Source organism: Mycteria americana, chromosome 9, assembly GCF_035582795.1.
Source record: "Mycteria americana isolate JAX WOST 10 ecotype Jacksonville Zoo and Gardens chromosome 9, USCA_MyAme_1.0, whole genome shotgun sequence".
Lineage (NCBI taxonomy): Eukaryota > Metazoa > Chordata > Aves > Ciconiiformes > Ciconiidae > Mycteria > Mycteria americana.
In genome coordinates this window covers 2,573,776-2,597,866 of record NC_134373.1, presented here as the reverse complement: position 1 = coordinate 2,597,866, position 24,091 = coordinate 2,573,776, and the positions used below count along the sequence as shown (strand labels likewise).

Sequence of the window (24,091 nt, the reverse complement as noted above, 5' to 3'; positions counted from 1 at the left end):
GGAACTTATTTGTCACCCCCCCCACAGCAATCACTCTGCCCTGCACGCCTTGCATTATTTTTGGGAACCACAGGTTGCCAAACTGCATCTCCCCTCTGTAGAAATTAAAATCAACCTGAAATGTGAAGTCCTGCAGGGTGGTTCTTGCCATGCATTATTAGCCACAAAGAAGGTGCTAGAGCAATTCTGAGAAAATATCAGTTTCCTATTCCCTTTCTTGACTGAGTAAAGGCAGAGACGCTACCCTGGTGGGAGTCCAGCTACCGAGGACATTGTTGCATAGGATTTTTTAATATTTCTGGTTGACTGGGCTACTTCAGGTAAGAGCGTGTAAAAAATGTCAACTAAATTTTAATACTGGATGTTTTTGAGTATGCAACCTCATGCAGAAAGGGGATCATTTTCCAGAAATTGCTAAAAAGTAGTACTTTATAACCCAGGTTTCCTCAACGTACGTTAGGCTGTTCAGAAAGCAAAGGCAATAATAAGTTGTCTGTTAGCAGAGTTTACCCTATCGAAGTTTCCCTCCAAGTATTTGCCAGAAGCAATTTGTCTGTTGATCACAAAAGGGTGTGAAAAGTACATGAATATTCTCTTTTCCTTCCTGTTCTTAAAGACAATGTAAACTACTTGCATATATACTGTCCTATACATGGTAAATTTTACAATATTAAATATTAGCAACTGCAGGAAACCCCAGAGTAGCTCTAGAGCAGCTAGAAAAAAGGAGAAAATAACTTTATACTTGCTTTTCAGTAATTATTTCCTTCTTTAAAAGGAGGAAAAAGCTCTTCCAACCTAAACCATCTATATATACTTAACACAAATAATCCTGAAATTCTATAAATCTATTTGAAATGATATAATTTATCCTAGTCAAGAACTTGCCTATTGGATTCGAACAACTCTAAACAACGTTTTCTAGTTCACTTTTGAAATAAAAGCGTTATGACTGTCAGAAGCAAGTCGAACCATTTTCTTTTTCAACGTATAGCACAAGACCCCATCATTGAATCATTCCCAGAGCTTACGATCAGAAACGTAAGGCGAGCTGTAAGGGCTGCGTTAATATAAACACTCCAATGACCTCTCATACCCCATGGCACAGTGAGAACTCAATTTCACATTAATAAACCCTAACACCAAACTGTTAGAAACTCAAAAGACACCGGGTATTACAACTTACATAAATTACGGCCGAGATCAAATGGCCCGTACAAGCAATTGTACAGTGATAAAGCCTAAGTGGATGATATTTAAACAGATATTTGATTTACTGCAGAATTTTATATCATGCTAGAATTCAAATGACAATTTACAAGTCCAGAGGAAAGAAATTCCTGTCCCATGCAAACTACTGTTTGCCGCACTGTCTCAGAAGTGCTCAATATTGTAACTTTAAGAAAGAAATTCTTCCCTCTGATATTCTCAGGACACAGTCTTAGAAGCCAAACTATAAAACCTGACATTTAAAAAGAGAATGAACAAGCTGCTACTTCATCCCCAGGTAGGAAATAACATCCTCAGTCTTCTGTGAGTTAAGTCTCATGAACCTAATTTTTGCAATCTAATACAGCTGGCTGTGGTTTCTTCCATTAAAAAAAAAAAAAAAAAAAAAGAAAGCTCTGACACCAAGTTTGAGGATCTGTCTCTCCAGTTCTTTCAAGACGCACAAACTGCAAGGACTGCAGGACAGCACCAGCTCTCACTAACGGCAGCAACGCCACTAGTTAATATCGATCTGCTTTCCATAGGAAAAAATGGCATTTTGTACTCAAAATTTGAGATGCCTCACACCAGTACCCCTGGCCAGCTTTTCCTCGATTCCTCAGAACAGGCCTGCTTTTCTAGCTAAGAAAATTTGCAGAAGAAAAAGAATATATGGAATAAAGTAGCTGAATTTGCAGAGGAGGAACCGTGTAGATGTACACTCTTGAACCAAACTTTAACACCTGAACAGGTTACGAATGGCTCCCGCGAGACCAGACAACCCTCTTACTCCCCAGCAGTGAGCAACTATAGATAATTCCAGGAGAAAAAAATGATCCATCAAGGAAAAGATTTATCAAAGAAAAAAAATTGCAGGCTTCCAGTGCGATCCAGGAAAACCTCTCGGCCAATAGTTGCAGCAGCAGTAATTGTTCTAAATCTATCAATAAAGCTAAGCTGCTCCTTCATTGACTGCAAACACCAATTTCTTTCATGTAGGATTATAAGTTGATGTTCACGGTCTCTCTACCGCCATTAGGGTGATAAACAGTTTAAACTACATCAGGATCTGACATGTAGATCAATTCTGGGTCCATAAAGAATCTACACAAGAGGTTCCCGGACAGGGATTTACTGCCCCCAGTTTTTATTCTCTCTTGCTGCTAAAATTACTTCTGTCAAGTACTTACAAGATTAAGAAAAAAAAAAAGTAAAAAGAATTAATTTTTCATGTGCTGCTGGAACAGTCTTTTTAAATTTCCGAGTTTTTAAGGCAAATATGTTACTGCATTTAAAATTATGCTGAACAGCAGGTGGTATTTAGCTAAATAGTGAGCCAGTCGCACGATCCGCTCACTATCAAGCAGACAGCAATTTGAAACACTGAACTAAGCTGTCTAGATTTTCTCCGAGGGCAGTCACAGGCTTCATGTTACCAGTGCCAAATTATATTAGACATTTAATTTTAAACCTCAGGTACTTAAATGTAAAACCTTACAACAGTAATAGTCATAAAGCAGTGGGGCATTCCATTTCAGAGAATGGATTTTTCTATTTTTCCCCTTTAATTTAACCAGCACCTCCTGTTTTGTGGCTCTGCCCACTACAAAGTAATTTATCTAATTAGGAGATGTTCACAGCTGCTTGAAAGACAGAAGCCCCAGGAAACCAAAGGTCTGGTTCGGAAGACTTTGAAAAGTTCTCCAGAGCCACACAAAGTATTAATTTAATGTGAAAAAAAGGTGCAGAGAAAAATTGAATCCCAATATGTTATTTTGTCTACAATAAAACCATGTGACAATAAGCAGGCATATTCTCCAGTACATTGGCATTTGAATTCCAAAAGATGCTTAGCTTCTCGCCATACCTGCTGCTTTCACAGTATTATCTTTTTATGACTAAAATTCAAAAATCTTTTAATGGAGGAAAAAAACCCTGAAATTAAAAAGGGTTTTTCATGCGTCAACTTGCCAGCATAAAGGACACGTCTATGAGCTTACCGAAAGATGATACACTGATAGCAATGAATTATTCTTGAGGCTTTGTAGCAGCTTTATTGCAATACTTCTGGTTCTGCTGACCCTTAGTTGCCTAAAACTCACCGTTAGACCAAATTTTCCCACATATTTAAAAAAAAAAAAGGCAAAAGCAACTTTTTTTTTCTTTTTTTTTTTTAAATTAGAACCTCTGCAAGAAATGAATCAAGTCAGGCTTATTCAGAAGTACCCACCAGTCATCTGCATTTTTTGAATAAGTATTTCATAGATAATTCTAGCTGTCGTCTCTTTTGATCCAGAAGTAATCACATATGAACATCAAGTCAGAAAAAGGTACCGCACATACTTGGAGTACAGAGCTCGTGCGGAAGAAAAGGTTCCCTTCACCAGGAACCTAAAACTGGCTGAAGCGCAGCATCAGGAGCAGAAGAGAAGCCCAGCAAATATCTCCAAAGTATAAACAGCATTACGAAGTAACGGGGAAGGGAAGAGGCAGGAATTTAGGTTATATTTCTACTTTTCAACATATTAATTACATGCCACTTTTAGGAACTCACTGAATTCTGCATTTTGAAGATTTTCCTCTACTGCAGCCTTAGTTGTCACATCTGGCACCAAGGAGCCAGGGGAGGGTACCTGTAGGTATGTACCTACAGCTCAGCTGTCTGTAGGTACGTCAAGGGCCAGAGACCGCATCTTGGTTTTCACTTGCCTTCCCGTCTAGTGCAAACATGCAATATTCTCCAACTTTTATTTGAAGAGCTACAGTATAGAAGAAGGGTGCAAAAAGCCGAAGCTTTGGTATAACCTTTTAAAAGGGAAACAGAACTGGGACGGATTAAAACGACGAAGCAGCTGGGGAAAAGGGAGAGGAATATATGGCCTTAACTGTGAAACCAGTTCAGTCTAAAGGAATCTGTGTAGGGGAATGCTGATTGCCCTAAAAGATAAACCAGTTTCCAAAGGAGCGGGTGAGTTGGGTGGACACAGAAGAGAACAGCACTGAAGCATTTTATCACGCTGCTCAGCAGTATCTCTGGCTGTCACTGAGGCTGAAATAAAGGATGCTTGCTTTAGAAAATTCTTGGTTAAGATCTGTACCATTCTGATGCAAATACCATGCTCCTGAAGATGCTGCCCACAAGTTTAGAGCTCCAGAAACGTACGTGCTTCAGCAACTACGAACCTGAGAGCTAATGCCACTCAGAGCCAAGGTGACCATGATTTTAAACCCTCCGTTCTCATAAGGTGGCATTGAAAAGCTGTCCAAAGCTGCCTGAAAACCCAGAGACAGTACCAGGGCTATATTCAGATTCAAACCTTATACAGATACATACATACATCTATATACATACACACACATACACATACATATATATGGGACGTGAAATAGTTTTCATACTCCTACAATTCTCACTATTTTAGGGATAGCCATCAGAAACAGCTTTCCTCCCCCCTTCTCCCGTCCTATTCACATTTCTCCCTGTTATCCATATTCTCACTTTCTTCTCAGTTCATTCTTCTCTTTCACACACTCATCTCCTTTTCCCCTCGGTTCCATGAACTTTCCACGGTTTCTCCAACTGCCTATTAAACCCCACGCTCCTTGACACGTGTGCTTCACCGGTATGAACCATCTCTGCAGCACACCACAACAGAAACACCCGAGTCCCAGCCTACCCGCCACGGCTGCCCCGAGGATGCTCTAATTTGCGTAGGCAGCAGGTCAGCTATAGGTGAAGAGCATTATATCTCTGTCCTTCCCAGGCACTCCATCGAGGCCAGATGCACCATTTTGTTACAAATATCATGCATACCCTTTAAAAACAACCACCCCTGTCTCACTGTTACGATCTAATCATTGCAAAACACCATCTGGAGTAGTGTTTGCTCCTTTTAATACTGTTAAACACTCCACAGAGAAAACACTATGACTATGCCAGTAGTGTGCATACATTAAAGCAAGAGCAGAGCCGAGAAAGGACATGCTGATGAAAAGATCTGGAGGATAATTTACTGCTAATACCTACCACAGAGAGTAAGGAAAGAAGAATATCAAGTGAACAACCTACATTACCTACCTGAAATTAAAATTAAGCAGTATCATAATTACATTAGCTCTTCCTGCTGAAAAAGTATTGTATTGATCTGTTCTCTTTCATCTAATGTCTCCTTTTTCTCTCAGATGCTGGAAGTTTGGCTTCCCACAGAGCACCTGGGTGAACATCAGGTTGTTTCTTTTTTTTTTTTTCCTCTTCTCTTTTTGAAAAAGCAAACCACCAAACTCCCCCTTCACCCCAAAGCAGATAACCCCTCCCAGCTCCAGGTTTCTTACCACTGCTAATGCCAGAGTTTGCAATGACTGTTGCCTCACTCCACTGATCTGCACTGGAGACCGAGTAAGAGCGCTGATGCATACCATCCGGACGACTGTTGAAGGAGACTAGACTGATCCCACTTGCCATCTGAGACACAGATGTGCTAGTAGTCACGTTCCCTAGACATAAATGGAAAACAAATTGTGTCAATAGAGAAGACAAAATTGATTTGCATGAAGATGGATGGGTGCGTCTTAACAGAGCAGAAAACGAGATTACTTAACCAACACAAAAACCACCGCAGCCCTCCCTGAAACTCTGAAGACAACAGTCCTGTGACCGGCTTGGGGCACCACAGATTTCAGTAGCCCACTCCAATCCAGCTAGGAACCTCTGACAAGAGAGCCTACATTTTCAAGATGTCAGCTCATTCTGTTCATTCATCTTCTGGAAAAGACAAACTTCCACAACCCTGCTACCAGCCACATTTTGTAGCGGTTCTCCACTTGTCACAGGTAGAGCACAAAAGACAGACTGCGCACAGAAAATAAATTTATTCCTGAAAGCCACTGCTTACACAAGCAACCAAGATGAGACAACTAAGCCAACTCAAAGAGTTTAAAACAATCTACCTCTAGATAGTATTTCACATAAGTACGTCCCCCAAGTAAAGCCAAGAACACAGTGATTGGGAGCAAATAACTACTAGCATTGCGAGACCAAGCAAAAAACTTACTCGACTTTTTAATCTTAAAACAATATCGTGACACAAAGCACGCACTAGAGACTTGTTCCATTGACTGCAAATACAATCCCTGTCTCGTCTCCCACAGCAATACCCCTATCACAACTCTAGCTGAAGGCCACACAAAAGGTGAGACACAAAGAATCGCCTTTACCCAGTAAGCACTAGAAACAATTTCAGTATTCTCATGATCAGCGAGGTCTAGGGCAATAAAATGCTGGGAGGTGTGTGCGAGGGGGAGCAACAGGGACAGGTTTCTCACCATAAAACAGGAGAAGCGTGATTTGCTTGAATACATTTTAGAGTCAAAACAATTAAAACCTTTCCAGAAACTCAGGTTTCTGATGGTCTTACTCACAACCTGATATGGGCCGAAGTCTGCGCTACAGTTTTGGTTTCTGAGTACATTTTACTCCATTCCTGGCACAGGACTTGCATATTATAAAGATACAAATATTTTACAATGCTCGTTTCACTCCTCGTGGCAGGCTCTCAAAAGGTACCCCACAGGTCTTCTACAGATTTAAGAATACTCTTTAAAAACATATGTAAAGGGAAAGAAGCAGACACAATTTTATAAAATACCCTAAGACTTTGCATTTCCATTGCACCTTCTACTGATGAGTTCAGAAAAATTAATGAATTAATTTTCAATGCTCCTGTGAGGTTGTTAATTATCTGCTATCATTTCCCCCATTTTTCAGAGGTTAAATGACCCAGGGCCACAAAGGAAGATTGTGGCAGACTTGAAAATAAAACCCAGATCTCCTGACTCCCAGTTCTATCATTATGTCTTTTCCCAGAGCAGCCTTTGGGAAGACAGCAGAGCTTGGTGAACTACTTTGTGTTTATTAGAGTTGGCATAATTGTCCCTTTCTCTCCTCCCCTTTCCCAAGACTAAATCTCATCTTTAGTCCTTAACACAGATCCATCACTACAGCATCTGTCCACCGGAGTCTTGAATGCACTTACTCTCAAGAACTTCTGCTTGGCAATCTCTACTTTGCAGACATGAAATACACACAGAAAAAGTAATTTGCTCAATTAGGCAAAGTTCAAGGTGGATTTTGGAACCACGTTGGGACCTCCCAAGGCAGTGCTTTAGCTACTGGCATGTAATCCTCTCTAATCACCTTCCCTGGGCAACCCTTTTGTCCAAAAGAATTCCATAATCAGAGCATCATCTGCCAAACTGCTGAAAAAATTTATGCCTCCAACAACTGGTCCCCTTCAGGACATGGCGTGCTTGACCCATCAACAGAGAGCAATTTGCTAATGCTGATGTTTTAGCACCTTCTGAAGACACCTTCCAAAGAAACGTTCAGCAAAGAAATCAGGCCTACAGAAATAAAGGTACAAAGCAGATTATAGCTCAGTATCTTAAAGCTGCAATAGAAAATGGAAACGCTAGCTGACAGTACATATTTTGAGGTCTCTTATAGGAAATACCTCCTTCCAAATGAACTTCTGTGATGCAACTGATGCTCACTTTGAAGAAACCTTTTCCTCTGGTTTCCACAGTCCAGAAAAACTATGAACATTAATAAATTATTTTGAGGATAAACCAAATTAAAGGGAATGGCTGACATGAATGACAGCGCTTGAAACCAAATGGACTCTAGAAACTTGAGATTTAGGCCAACATAAACACCATGTGGTTTAACAAGGAGAAGTCCTAAGCTCTGCTCCTGGAGCAGAACAACCTGGTGTGGCAGCAGAGGCTGGGGACCAGTTGGTTGTGTAGCAGCACTGCTGTAAAGGACTCAAGAGTCAACAATGGATGCCGGAATGTGTGGTAACACCGTACTCCGCAAAAACCACAAGCTGGGCACACCATGATGGGCACCGAAACACTGCCCTCTGTTCTGCGCCCCCCACTTCAAAAGAATTGCTGGGAAAGGGCAGAAGAGCCAGCAATGAACTGCCACGACAGTTAAAGGTCTAATACACATGGTCCACGAGTGCTGAGGAGGCTGGGCTAGTTTACTCTGGTGAACAGGAGGCTAACGGCTGATCTAACAGCTGCCTCCAGCTACCAAAAATACACTTATAAAGATGAGGGAGCCAAACGCTTAGTAGTTGTAGATAACATAAAACAGCAGCAACAACACAGTTTGGAAAGTTCAGATGCAGCACTGGAACAGGCTACCAAAAGAAGCTGGCGGATCTCCATCCTCTCAAGTTTCCAAAGCTCAGCTACGCAAATACCCAGCTGAACCTACCCAACACTGGTGACAGTCCTGCTTCTTCAAGCAGGAGGATGGCGCAGATGATCTCCAGAGGTCCCTTTCAACCAACATTTCCAGGGGTCTCTGAATGACTAAACAATCTTTTTCTTTTTTCTTCCATCCCAAAGCAAAACAAGACAACTTTTCTGAGCTCAGAAGCTACTCTGTATTCCTGTTTGATTCAAGATATTTTTCAACAGCTTGCACTTTGACACACCTAAGCAGCAAAATGGCTGCAGTTCCTTTGACTGCAACTCGAGTTGCAGTCACAGGATAAGAGAAACCTACAGGTCCTTTAAATTTGTTGTTTTTAAATGAACTTACAGCAAAGTTCCCAACTTTTTTCTGGCCTTGTTTCTGATTTTGTTTATTAGCCTTCAACTACGCAAATGAGTTTACCAAATCAAACTTACAGGCCACAATTATGTAGCAGATTAATCCAAACTCTTTGCTTTGCTTTGCTTGTGCTGTAGCACCTTTTGGGGCATTTTTAGATTATTACTGGTAAATAGCTTTGGAAACAACTTAATTTTCACAAGCATCTACCCTGCCGGCCTCGAGAGCAATGCCACAAAAGTGCACTTTTAGCCTGTAGCCATCTTTCACGCTGCGCCTAGTAAAACAGAAAGCTACATGTGAAGAATTCCTGCAAGAGCATCTTCGTAACAAAGCTCATGAAGGAGAAAACTGGTATGTGAAAGCCGAGATGGAGCGTTTCCTAGGTATTATGGGAAAGCAGAAACAAATATTGGACATCTTCGCCTGGATGACATATCCCCATTACTCCGTGCTGGGTGCTGAGTTGCAGAGAGCAGCAATATTTGTATGTTGACATCTTCCACCTAGTTCACAAATTTTCGAACCGAAGTGTCCAGTCACTTTCTAACCACGATGCAAAATCAAAAATGTAAAAGGATACCCAGGATAGTATCAAGACTTCTACATCATCATGTCAGCACCGAAAGCTTTACTTTCACCTTCATGCCATCTTCTGAAACTCCACACCCCATGTTATGATATGAACCTGTTGAGGAAGTGACTTATTCTGCAAATCAAATAGGAATTTTTCTTTCACTTCACAGTTCTGAAAGGTATGGGCTGCTAGCAACAAATAGGTGCCCAGTCCCATTGTTCAATACCTTACCGATCAATGACACAACCCAGCTCAGCCCTGCCTTTTCTATCGCCATAGTCTGATAACCCTGCTACCTACAACCCTTGTGATAACATTTATTCAAGGTTAAATTCCACTTTGTTCACGTGCTGTAAGATTTTCATGCTATATCAGACCATGCAAGCCAGAATCCATGGGTAGATATCAGAAGGGCTGGACTACAGAAAACACAGCGTGCCCTTTCCTCTCCCCCTCCTGAATGTGTTCAGCTCTAGCACAAACTTGTTACTTACAACCTTATTTAAAAATCATTATTTCCCAATCCATTGCTAATTTTCCCACTTCTCAGTCTAATCGCAGCATGCCCAGGATGTGTATTCCACCACCCCAGTAGGCACTAATGCTGTCACACCAAAACAAGGACTACTGGAAGTCAACCGCTCTTCTTGCACACTTTGCATGCTGCACAAAGCTTCTACAAAACAGTCCTATGGTTCTTCCTGTTTATAACAGGCAAACCCCAATCCAGACCTCCACAAAGCAATCGTCCTTTATTTTTGCTCAAGGATAAAGCCTCAACAGCAGAAATCATCTCAGTCTTAGCAGGTAAGAGAGAGACAGTTAAAAAGAGGAGGCCAGCAATACTCATTGGAAAGTAAACCCTGTACGTTAGGTTAAGCACATGAAGCCTTTACGTCAAGCTCTTACAAGTAATGCCTTGAGGCATTCTGCATCTCGTCTCCCCCATCCATACATGTATACGCACACATATGTATATCTATCTATACATAGACAGATAGATAATATCTTGACATTAACATGAAATTCATGGTCAGCTACCTGGCCCATTCTGAAGTTGTGAAAGAGTGCCTCTTCAAATACATCATGTATGCATCAGCTGGTTGCTTAAGTTGATTAGCAGGGGGCAGTTAAATTACTATGCTAATCCATGTATTCTCAGCACTGTTTCCTTGATATGGATATGTGTATATGCTTACTGGGAAGCCTTGATTAGTTCAAGCTTCAATGTGTCAAAGGCTCCAGATTCTTTCCAAAGAATAATTTTAGCTGTACTCACATCCCTAAAGTGTGGGAGCTGATTTGAAAAGGTACTTACCTCTACCATATGCTATTTTTCTTTAAACAATTTGCATTTCAAAGTGAATATGGCATTTATATTTGAATGAATATCAGTATGTTGCCAGAACTGGTCTCAAATGAGCAAAAAAAGATGCTGGTCTCCTATTGAACAAAAATGTTTTCATCTACCAAAGGAGCATCAAAGGAAGAGTTCCTCTTTCTAGCTCTAGACAGCTTTATTAAAACTATCTTTTCTGATATTATAAAATACCCCATTATGATCACGCTTACAGAACGTTCAAACAATTAAGCTCTACAAAACCCATCCAAATTAAGATTCAAGGTAATTTCCAGGTTTGGTCAACGCTCAGCAGAAGAACCCCTAAGAAAAGTGAGCGTGCTCACACAAAACCCCATTTATATACCCATCTATTCAGTGTAAGTAGCCGCAAACAGGAAAGAGCAAGTAAAGACAAGAGACTCAAGCGTAAGAGGAATTAAGCAGAGGAGTGCATGCCTGTGTGTCCGTATGTACGTATTAAGACGCTGACAGAAACACACACGCTGGGGGCAGGACGTGTCTCCGTTTCCGATGCACAGGGGAACTCGCTTTGGCTCTTCATACACAGTTGTTTCAGATTTACAAAACAACACACCATAAATGCAAGGTCAGATTACAATACTTAGAAACATTATGAAAATAACAAGGATTTATACAAACACAGGACCATAGAAGATGCTAAGTGCGCATCTTGTCAGTAAAAACCAGAAGATAAAGACCCTGTGTATTATAAAAATTTTAATAAAATATACAATAAAGTTTAACATAAATGTTATCTTACGTATATGCAGCAACCTGCCCAACGAAAAAAGAAACCATTCGGGCTTTTTGTCATGTCGCTCTTGTAACGGAACAGTACGGTGGACAGCATTTCAGCTATTCCTCGTTTGCTGTCTTTTAACTTAACAAAAAGAATATAGTGAATCATCACTGGGCAGCACAGCTTATTTTAACAGACACATCACTTTAAACTAAGCCTTCACCAATTCCACCACCCACTAGTTGCAAATGCAGAATGAATATAATCCACAGCTATGCCTTAAAAAGTGAGATACAAGTGACTTAAATACATAGAGGTGGTCTCCTGCTGCAGACACATTTGTGATCTCTCCCAAACAAATCACTTAGTTACAAGAAGTTACATTCCGGATTGCAACTAATATACTCTTGAATTTATGAGACGAGCAGACATTGCAAGAGTCATGAAGCAGAACTATATTCTTCCATGAAGCAGCAGTGTATGAGACCTGCAGAGAGCGGCTGCACAGAGGCACAGAAAGACTGAATCAGATGAACTACAGCCTACTGCTACGCTTTCACCATGGCCATGTTTTATTTGTGTTACGCTCTTCATGTTCACGACGAGTTTCTCCTCCAAAAAAAGAAATAAACCTCTTAAGGCCAGAGGGCTGTGCTCACCAGCTGTTAGAACTAATGAAAAATACATTAGAGTTGTGGGTCAGGAAATCCTGACTCTTGATATCAGAGGGTTAATTGTTTCAAATCATGTTGGGTCACTTCATGTTGCAGGAACACTGCCTACTCTTGAAATGCCCTCTAATTCTGTAAAAGGCACCGTCAAGTAGATTAGATTGGCTGTTGGTCGCCCATTCAAAACCCATACCCAACACTGCTCCCCAAAGTTTCTTCAGGCATTAGGGTGCAAAAGGCAAGAGGCCACTTTGCTTGCTGCAAAAAGATGAAAAGCATTCCCTTCCCCTTTCCTCAATTCTGCACTACGTTTATCAATAAATCCCCAGAGTTGCGCAGAAATCTTTCCCGTGGACAAAACTTTCCTCAGAAGTGGCTGACCACCCAAGCTGTGCCACTTTCTGCCTTCGCTGCCTTCTGCTTTGCCTATAAAGATGAATGTGGGGACAACTCCCGCTTTAGCCGAGGAAAATTTGGGGATAGCTCTTCTGGGTTCCATCAGTTTGCTGCCTCAGATGCCAGCATCCACCTTTCACAGATGCATCCTCCTTTCCTTGCCAACTCTGGAGATCATGCCCTGCAACTGAAATCTGGGAAAACTGCTACTTACAGCCCCTTGCCTCTCCAACCGAGTACAGTAAGTCCGCATGGGAAAGGAAGGTACCGCCCAGGTGTCGGAGCACTGTCTGGCCACGTTCTCAGGAAGATCAGCTGTGGGACCAGGGCCGGAGAGCTCCAACTTCCATAACCAGGTTCATGAGCGGGGTTATTAATGCGGGAAAGCCTACTAAAGTATTGCTACGGATTCTGTTTTGATCTGACGGCAGTGTGCAAACAGCACATCATTTCTGCCTTGGGCTTATCAGGGACCTAAAATAACTTGGGGTTACTCGTACGTGGAACGAGAAAGAGCGAGACGACAGTATCTTTCCAAAACACACTGGTTCCAGTATTGAAACTCTCCTTCAATACACTGACAATCATTTTCAATACCGTAGCAGACAACTTGCTTGTGGGTTTAACTTATGATTTTTTTTCAGAAGCATTTCTTATCTGAACAAATTTCCTGAAGATAAGCAGCTATTAATAGAGGAAGACCTTCCATCTCACAGCCTGGCAGGGCAGCCTCTGCGAACCGGGCTTGATGAGCAGTGTACAAACCGAGAAGGGTCAATACTAATGAACAAACAAGGCAATGCCAAGAAATATCCTGGCACTGAAGGACATGGTGCTGGGAGTATAACGAGAAAAGCTATTATTCTCAGAGCATGCCAAACCAACACAGCAAGCGAGGAGGAAAATTAAGTCATCAGAGGAGACAGCTCTTCTAAAAGAAAGTTAAACCCAAGATCTTCACCAAGGGTTTCAGCTCAAGATCCCAGACTATTTATTCTGCTGGGATCAAAGTGTGCTTTCCTTTCCCAGCAGGCATATTACTATTTTTTCAGTAGTTTTAACAAATAACAGTAATAAATAAGGTACGCTTCGCTTTCTGGGCAAGTCCTGATTGAGGTTACCTGCTTGTTAAGGAACTGCATCTTTAAGACCCAGAGGTGACCATTTTACACCGCCAAATGCTCTACTTTGTATTGCTGTTATTTCTTTGCAAATCCTGTTAACAATTGTGAATTTAACTTTGCGAAAAATAGCACCGCAAAATCAAATAATTCCGAGGTATTATGCTGCTCGCATGTAAAGCGAAGCATGTGTAGGGGCCTGAGGCAAAAGATGTAAAATGCTTCCTAATCCCTTTGACTGTCTGTGGAAGTTATTAATAATGAAATTGGAGAGGGGGCGGGGGTGTGGGGTGGTCTTACCTGCACGCTGGATCTACATCGAAAGCGGGTAAGATTAACCGAACTAACTTTGGGAGCTTTCCATGAGCCTACGAACCTCCCCGAACCCTGCGAGCTGCAACCAGAGCCTCTTTGGGACGGGGAGGGACGACTGCCGGTATTCAAATATCCTCCAGACTCTTAAGAAAATGGAACAAAGAAACTTTATTTTCGAAAAAGAGACAATAGATACGAATGCGAGATGACTTTTTTTTTTTAATAGCTATTGCCACTGTAACAGCAGCTAAGTGAATGCATGTCTGCAGTGTGAGCAGTTTTGATAAACAGCCTCTGCGGGCCACACAACGGGGATAATGTATCCTTAAGTACTGCCAATGAGCTGCCATTCTGCACAGCCAATTACTTCTGTGCGTCTGTCACTCAAAGGAAAAATGACTGAGCCCATTAGATCAAACCTTTGTCACTGTTCCTAATGCACTCTTAGGCCTCATTAATCTGAGGGAGCAGCAACACAGCCGCCGGTGCCTCATTGCCTCCCCCACAACAGGCCCACGTGAATCTTCTCATCTCTCCCCCAAGTGCACCACGTTAATCAAGCTCTCCTTATTACCCCGGTCCCTGTCACGGCGGAGAGCGCTCTCTCTCTTAAATGCTCTCATTATGGTCCATCTTTAGAGCTGGCTGAGTGGGGGGAAAAAAAAAAAAAAAAAGAAAAAAAAGAAAAAAAGAGCCAGAGAGAAAGAGAAGAGGAAAAAGCAAGTCCGATCACATTAATATTCATGACAATAATTAGTATTCTAGGTCACTGAATATTCATGCTATTAGTTTGGTTTTTTATGGGTTTGCTGGATGTCCTGATTGCTGGAGTGTGGAGGAAAACAGCATGGTTGGGACTTTAGATGTCAACGGCAGTTCAATACTCAAAACACATTTGTGAATTTTTTTTCCCTTTTGGTAAATCAGCTTCAACCCTCCTGATGGCTTTAATATTTTAAAATCACTGGGGGAAAAAGAACGAGCAATTCTGCAAAGGTCTTAACATCCAACCGGTTAGCATTACAACGTGTAACCGTCAAAAACTGGGCGAGATTGCATCGGGTGGACAAGACAGATCTGTGATTTTATTCAGGATACGGCACAACGGAGGCATGAAAATCAACCAGAGTGAAACAGGCACAGGCTGAGCAGCACCGACTGCATCTTGTCCAGCATCTACAGTCATCCGCCTGAAGCTTCACGACACATTTCTACCCTTTATCTACCTAATCATCGTTAGAGATGGGCACCGTTTGCCCACCTCACGAAAGAATCTTAAGACAGTTCGTTGTTTCCTTCTTTCCCTAAAGAGAAAATCTAAGCAAACTCTTCCCCCCCCCCCAATATTTAACAAATGCAGTGCTTTTATCAAATATTTATTTCATTAACACTAGTATTTGCCCTGCTCCTTTTTTCCCCAATATTAAGGAATATAGGGTACTAACAGTGAAAGTTTATTTGTCTCTAGTTCTGGAAATGGTTGGACTCGATGATCTTAAAGGTCTTTTCCAACCTATACGATTCTGTGATTCTGCGATTCTGTGAAAGAACAAATCCCAGTCCAAAGAAACGGGAGAAGATGACCTTGAGGGATCCCCCTCTAGTGGGATGACAGGGAAATCTCCGATGCACTTAAAATTGGGCTTTTTTTCCTTTGAAAGGAGCAAACGGACAACTTCTCCTTTCATTCGCTACAGCTGTATATCACTGAACTAACAGCAAACCCAACCAAATGGAAAATTGACTTGGGTGATTAACGACAAGAGTAAGTCACAAACTTGCATTTGTGATCTGTGGTAAAACTGTAAAACTCACGCTCAGGTTGAAGCGCGGAAAACGTTTCACGTTAAGTCAAGTCATTTCATGTACTACATTAGACTACAAAATTAGTAGCAAACAACTACTAACTACCAACTTTTGGCCTCGTGGGAACTCCACCAGAGAAAACACAGCACCGCCAAGTCACACGCTGCTCCAGTGCACAACCTCAGTCACCTCCAAGTAAGGACTTCAGAGTAGATTCAAGCATTTAGGACTCAGTTCTGCATATATTTGTGAAAGCACTGAAGACCTATAGGCTTTGGAGCAATTGCATATCCTCTTGGCTCAACACACGTTTGTATTCATCGCCAACCTGATCATAACAGCTGAATCCTCACAGTAACCTCCGATTAAAAAAAATTACATGATCTACAAAAATACCGACAAATTCAGTATACTTTGGATCGAGACTTGAATTCACAACAGAGGAGTGATCCTACCCACAGTTTTACATCATACTTCCCCTCCTGCATATGGCACGCAACACTTCAGAGGGTACTGGCTCTCTGCGGACTCAGCAGCTATTAATTCAGATATTGTGGAAAATGGCTACCCAACATGACAGGCAGGGCTGTAGATATAAGTCAGGCTTAAAAGGAAAAAACCAAATGCAGTGGTTAAAGAACAGAATTATTAGACAGGTATTAGGATATAAAGACACCACGTCAGAAATCTTACTTTGAAGGTATACAGGTCTAATTGAAACACCAATTCTCTACCTTTTTAAAAGAAAAATCTGGAAGGCAGTCCTTTCCAACTCAGCCTGATTCCAAGCACTTCAGTGTAAAATAAGGTCATTTAATGACCACTACGTTGATTTGATAGATGATCACAATTAATAACAGATAGAAAACTCACATTTATAAAAATGTGAAGATGCCGTTCTTATAACATGTCTGAAGTGTCACATACAGTTAGCAGATAACAACCTTTAGCACACTTAACGACGGCTATGTAGCTAACACATTTTAGGATACTTCACATACTGTACACTCACTATTGTAAGTAAATTTAATAGCACCAAATTATTTAAATGAAGTATTAATCAGGAAACAATTTATCTCTACACCATAAGCTATTTTTAGATGTGAACTTTCTACATCAGTGGCTCTTGCTGCAGCTCAGGCTTTGGGTTGTTTGTAGAGGAGAAGAAATAAATGACTCCTGGGAGAGATTTCAGGAATAAGTTCACCTTCAGGTCACCAGCTCAACTCCAACCCAACTTGGGAGTAATTGAAACCCAGACCCACTCCTGCTCCAAAGGCAGCACGAACTGAGTCAGCTTCTAAAAGGCAGAGGGACTTGGCCAGCGGCTGATTTACAGGACTGCTGGCCCTTCTGACATTGCCGCAATATGCTACCAACTATTCAATAAAGTTGGAACTGAGCAAGCCCACAAGTTACTCTTTTCTGGAGTACTTCAAACTGAGATGCATCAACAAAATGATGTTCACTGCCATGTAAATTGAATTTAGATTTAAGCTACTTAAGCATCATTCAACAACTTTAAGATACCACAAAAGTAACATAACTATAGGTTAAAGGGAACAGGCTTCCACTTCCCCCAACTCAGAGACTCCTACCAAGTTAGCATACAAGCGTGAGCACCTTTCATAAAGCCACCGTTAAAAACCTGTCACTTAAAGCCTTCATATAACAAAACCAAAACAACCCCCCATCCCTCCGTATTGCCTGGGAGAAGCAGCCACACGGAATCCCAGTTCTTACAGGATAAACCCCAAATTGCACCTCCAAGAACCCAAGAAAGCCCAGAGACCAGCCTTCACTTTTAAAGTGTCATGGCAAAACTTGAGGGGGGGAGAAATATCAAGGTGTCTGGGCTTGCAACAGCAGAAATGGCCTTACCTTCTACTCATTTGTCTGTTTTCTGACAGAGTACAGAAAATACTCCTTTTTCCCACTGCTGTTTTCACTTCCAGTTTGGTTACTGTCCTACCATGACTATAAACATCAAGGGAAAAGTCTTCTTCCCAGCTCTTGTGCCCATGTGGAAACCCAGCAGGAAAGAGTAATCTTGGGGTTTTTTTCTTCACAAATGCTCATATAGGTCTTTATTTTTTTTACATCTGTGAAATGGAAACTCTCAAGAAGGACTGGAACTTGGCTTTTGTTGTTAAGATGATTATTTCCTAGAGATATCTGCTTCCAGATGTTTGGGATGTAAACACATTTCCAGATCGGGATAGCTGTCACTGAGAGATGGTTATTATATGTCTGTTTATCGAACAGTCTTTAAAACCAGAAAAACAATCTTGTTCAGACAAGGAGGAGTGCCACAAAGCACAACTAAATTCAATGTGCTAGCAATTACATGCTTTTAAACTTTTCCTTCTGCATGTGACTTCTACGTCAATTAGATCTAATAGATAAAACTTTCACCTACTGCTTGGCCGTTATAAATCATATTACCAAATAACTGATTATACTCCTCTTGAATTCAGGCCATCTCCCTTATTAGCCTAATTCCTTTTATTCTTCTCACAGCAACGCTATGGGAAGCACCTTGGGAAAGATCTGCACTGGGCTTAAACATGCAGGAGAAAGAGACTGAACATGTTTGATGCAAGCGATCACTCGGGTCCAAGAAGGCTTTAGACAGGGAAGGTGATGAGAAGGAAGAGCTCAAGCTGCCCTACTGCCTCACAGACTGTGGTGGGCATTAGAAGAGAAGTTGAATGAACTTTTGAGCTCTCTCATGGATGAAGTATGTCTTCTACTTCTAGCAGCAAGCACTGCCTCGCAGACACACAAGGTACCAATGTTCATCCCTTCAGAAATCAAGTGGGAGCTAGGAGATAAAAGCTATCCCCAAAGCGTCTCTTGTGCGGTGACTGCTCCCGTTCCCTGACCCAAGCTATCCCGAGTCTGCCCACATGCTGTCCCCGACACCTATGCCGAAGGGTACCAATCTCTGAGACAGCACCCCCCATAGCACCTATTTTACAACCCACCAGTTGACAGGCAAGAGGCTTTGCCTTTGCCTCCCTATTAGACCAGCCGATGCGCTGGCATCTATCCAAAATAGAAGTAATCCCACTAAAAGCCAGTGAAAAGTATCTGCTGAGCACTCGCAAAGGAATAAATTTAAAACATGTCAGTTATAGGCAATCGAATAGACATCAAATACGTATATTTATCGGCAAAGTTGGCAATGAAACCCATATTTAAGGGGCATCTTCCGAACAGTGTTTAATAATAGACCATTGACGACTTCAAACGTATAGCACTATTTGATAACAAAAATGCATTGACTTTTTTTGTTTTGATGTCTGAATGAAAATAAGTTCAGACATTTCTAGGAACACAAGTTCGTGGCAAATAGGTAATCTCAGCCGAGAAATGTTTTTAGTCAGCCTGTGCTATCAGCACGTATAAGCAAAGACAGTGAATTCTATTTGCAGGGGCAATCTTAAACGTGACATTTTAATTGAGCAGTGGTATTCTTTTAATATCTTAGCTTTTTCACTAAACGGTACACAATTACGTAACAGCAGAAGGAAAATTAGTCTGTTCCTGACCACATCAAACAATTAAATGAAATACTGCCCTCACTTCTAGGCATGGGGAATATTACTCCCGGTACCAAGTCTGCACTGGCAAAAGCACAGAACAACAGAAAACATCACTGTTTTGGGAAAGAGGTAACATGTGAAGCAGTGAGAATGTAGTGTATTTGCATGCCTAAAAATAAAAATAGCAAGTGCTGATTCTTTCTGTGCTCAGTCCAAACCTCCTCTGTACAGCAGGTCCGTGTACAGAAACCTCCCAACAGAAAAACAGTAGCAGAGAGTTTCAGCCTTGTGATCAATTTTAAAGCATCGCTCAAGATGAAGACAACGTTTTGCCAGCACTAACAACTGAGAAGAAGCTCTGAGACACCACCACAGGGATAATTTGCAAATGTTTTTAGTTGCATGACAGACAACTGCAGAAATACCAGAAGTCCTCCTGGTGCTCCAGAAGCTGAGCGCCGAGTACCTGCGGGTCTCCCACCCAACAGAAGCTGTGGCCCTCTGCATAAAAACCACTGTCAATAAACTTAACCAGACTAACAAGCCAGGCACAGCTTGTGACAGTGCCTTTTTTACAATACTGATATTCCCCATATATTTTAAAATCACTCTCTGCAATGCAGCTCTTCAGTCTTACCTGAACACAAGAGTATTGAGAGTGACATATGGACTGATGGGCAGCTGAGCTGCTGACAGTTATTTCCCAGATCCAGTCTGTCCTACTACTTTTTTTTTCATTTTTATTTCTTTTTTTTAAAGCAATACTTTACTGATCAGCAGTTCCTTCTTTTGTTTGTTTTAAGTGAGAAACCACTGCTTGGATCAATCAGCTTTCTAAAAAAGCTCCTCTGTCCTGCTGCTGCTGGTCATTCTCTCCAGAAATGCAATAACCAGGCAGACCTCAAATGTGGCCTTTAAGTAAGAAAGATTCAATGAAGGCAACTTCTTCAGAAGAAACAAATTCTGTGAAGAAAAACCCCAAAGGAGAGATACCGTGGCTGATAACGCACTGAATGCACCAACCTGAATTTCAGAAGCAATGGCTGCAAGGGAAAATACTACAGTGGGTCTGTAACTACTCGCTGCGTATGCAGCTGAACTAATGAAACACAACCTTACAGAGACGTGCGCGTCTTCACTGACCCTCCTCTCACACCAATACCTGGGACATCCCCCCTCTATATCCTCCGACACCCAAAGTGGGCACGGGACAGCAGGTAGCACGGTATGAACAGGCTGTCCGGCTGCCATGTAGAGTGTAAAGCTGTTCAGTCCAGCCTGTCTTTGCCTGCTCCCCCAGCAAGTTATAAAGATGCTTCAAAACTGTTATGCTTCCAGCCAGCTATAGGGGTAACATAATTAAGACATCAATGCTTGCTTTATCTATGGGTCGAGCGCCATGCAAAGATAAGCAGTTCAAGAACTTGCTTAAAATTAAAGAAGGATCAGTGTAGCATCCCAGCTGCATGAGAGGGGAAGCGAAGGTGTTCGAGTGGGTAACGATAGAGAAATCAGGTTCAACTTCCCTTGGATACAACTCTTTCATACATTAGGAGGGCATTAATTATTTTAAGACTTAACCACAGTAAGACTTACTACCTTGAGCTGTGGTAACCAGACATCAACAACAGAAAAGTCTTTCAGTATTTCTAAGCATGATGATAAAGAAGCCAAGAGAGAGGACAGAAGCTCCAACTATTACCACCATGTTATTTGAAAAACGCTATCTAAAAGCAGAGCTGTTTTCCAGCATTTGCACTTTCTAGTATAATGAACTCTTCTCGTTTAAAGCAATTGCTGTGTGATAAAACCTGAGGCTAGCCAGGATACATACACAGTGGCTACCACCACTGCCAGAGCGAGCTGTCTACTGTACAGTTTCATGTAAAGAAAGCATTATATGTGCAGAGAGTCCTGAAACAAAGTGAATATTGCACATTTCATTAAAGTCATGTACAAGCTGTTTCCCTCTGACCTGGCAATCTAAGGCATATGCCATAACATGTAAATTCCATGTTATAAGCTCTATATTAGTATGCATGTCTGAATATGTTTTCTGAAATGTACTTCTCTGGAGCAATCAAGTAATTTTTGCCTGTGTTCAAGTGTCTTAAAAGCAGAAATGTCTTATTTAAATGTCTTTCCGCTGGTTTATTGACTCAGTCCAGCACTTTTCTTCCCTAAATTATGGAATACGTTGAGAAACAAAAACATCCCCCCCACCCAGTCATCTAAATTAAACAGCAAAATGGAAAAACCAAACCAACCATGAATAATTTTCTCCTATGAACTCTTCCAGTGACAATGCCAGCTCTGTGCCTCTCGAGGGGTAGGTTACAACTTGAAAAAGAGTCTGAGCAAATCATGGTTTCAGACATTTCAGGTCCCCAGCCAAACTAACATAACATGCCACACAAGATCTCCAGGGATGTCTGCTCAGTGGCACCACTGTAAAGCCACAAGGCTTTTTTTTTTTATCTTTTCCTTTTGTAAACATTCATCGCAATGAGCGGCATCCGCGGTTGGAAGGAAAATCCTTCTCCCTCCTCCCCTAACAAAGGGGAATGCGCATCGCAAAAACGCAGGGAATTACATCTTAACTTGAAGCATAAGATAACTATTACTATCCAAGAGAAGACTCTTGAATAGCAGGGTGACCAAGTTCCTTCCTGGGGTTGCTCATCCTACCTGCGTAGCGTGTACTGCACAGGGACAAAAGTACATTTGGATGGTTTTGTTGGCACGTGCTGGAGGTGTCTATGTCCATCATAAATGCAAAAGGCACTTGGCACTTTATGGACATCATCCCAAACATGCTGACAAAACTTCTATAGCAACGCTATACCACTATACCATTATGAGTTCTGTATAAGCGGTGCGTTTTACAAGATAAATAGTCTTAAATGTTTTTCCTTAATGCAATTTTTTAAATCCACTTAGCTGTATGGTCAAGTACTTCAGTGAACAATAAACTTCCCTGTTTAGAGCTCACAAGGAGCTATAAACTACTTCCATAAACGAACTAAAATAGCTTTCTACAGAAGAATCTTGCTGCTGGAAAGTCCAAAATTATGCATCCTTCTAAAGGTGGAAAGAAGTGCTGTGGATCCCATCAGGAAGCCACAAAAAGCCCTTTCAAAAATCTCCAGTTTATCCAAAGTATTAGACCTAACAGATCAGTCGTAAGGCAGCATCAATTCTTCACAAATGTTAATTTTTGTGAAATTATGTAGGGTTTCGGCAGGTATAAGGCAAGTATAAGGTAACAAGTATAAAAAGATGGACGTTGGAGGTTACTCAGAAACCTAGAGTCTCTCATGGAGGACAGATCAGCAGTCAGGGCTTAAGAAGTTTCACATCAGTGGTTATCTGGATTTGTAAATTATTACTAGATATCATCCCCGTCCCAGCAGTACATGACAATTGCCTACAGGCACTTGGAAATGCAGCCCTTCCCTTTTTTGGCCCAGCATGGTATTCTCTTACCTGAATTCGGCGAGATGTGTAAACTGCTCATGTCCTTGGAGAGGCCGTTTGTTTTGGGACTGGAAATGGGTGCACAAGCTGACGTCGCTCGGGGTGGCCTCTTCCCGGGGACTTTCACAGTGGTTCTCAGCAAGTCGATTTCTTTCCCGTGAACGTTCTGCATATAGTCCTGGTAAGAGGAAAAAAAATCCAAACCCCAATATCAAACAGGTAGTTCTGCAAGCAATAGAACTAATGAAACCTGGTTTCATAAGACTTTTGTCCTACATCATCTGCCAGCACCCACCATAGGGTTTTCCCCTTCCTTCCATTTTCTTGATAATCCCTTCCACACTTCTCACTACAAATACTCCCAAAAGTCTCAAGCTTTCTAATACATCCTCAACTCACAACATGGGTGATTCTGAGCCACATGTAGGAGTTCACCAGCTAGCAGCTCCCAAAGAGAAGGAGAAGACAAGGCGGACTGTCCCTCATGAGCACGCTTACTCGTGTCTCCTCTCTGCCAACGTTTTATGCATCTCTTGCTCGCTCAAACTTGGCCGAAATTGGTCGGCAGGCACGGAAGTTATGAAAGGGCACTCACTGACTGGTAAGGTTTCTGCAATTACAACATTGTTTCCTTAGAATATGATCCTTCCTCCACACATTAAAAAAATAAATCATAGAAGGGAAAAAATTATGCAAATTGTATCTGATTAGAGTAAACACACTAAAAGCTGGAAGCCAGAAGTAGAAAAGGCTTTTCCTCATTCTTTTTTTGAAAGTCCACAAAGAGGAAATAAGCAAATCCAGTCAGCTGTGGAAAGACAGTGGTCAACCAACTGGAGCCAAGCCACCGCTTCCCAAGAAATCCATGAGAAAGTTCTCCAAACAGTAAAAAGCTTCTGGGAAAACAGGCTCTTGAGATTCTGCTTTCCAGCTTCAAAGGAATTCCCTAAATTATCCGTGGGCTGCTTCAGATGAAAACAGAAAAGCACATGGACATGGGTGTCTTTATCAGAGGGCAAATGACAATTCACTAAGGTGAGACAGCCACTGAGGCTGCGATCCTGGGATACATCAGAAGAGGTATTTCCAGTAGAGACGGTGAATGTTAAAGCCAGTACGCAAGACACCAAAGTTTTCATCTCCTGATACACATGGTTGTGGTTACTTGCATCCCAGAAAAAATAACTGAAACTGGAAAAACTATGAGGACACTAAAGAAACAGAGACTGTATCTTATGAGAAGTC

The 24,091-nt window shown here is 41.6% G+C and overlaps 1 protein-coding gene across 3 annotated transcripts in view; it reads right to left on the bottom strand.

Moving 5' to 3' along the window:
• The window catches only part of AGAP1 (ArfGAP with GTPase domain, ankyrin repeat and PH domain 1), a 386,681-nt gene that overhangs the window by 104,686 nt on the left and 257,904 nt on the right, over positions 1-24,091 (bottom strand). For 2 of the 3 annotated variants that reach the window (XM_075511168.1, XM_075511169.1), the window contains 2 exons: positions 22,856-23,024; positions 5,542-5,703 (listed from right to left, as the gene is read on the bottom strand). In XM_075511168.1, coding sequence (XP_075367283.1) covers positions 5,542-5,703; positions 22,856-23,024 — 331 coding nt within the window. The remainder of the gene's footprint in view (positions 1-5,541; positions 5,704-22,855; positions 23,025-24,091) is intronic. The other variant, XM_075511170.1, reaches the window with a different exon arrangement.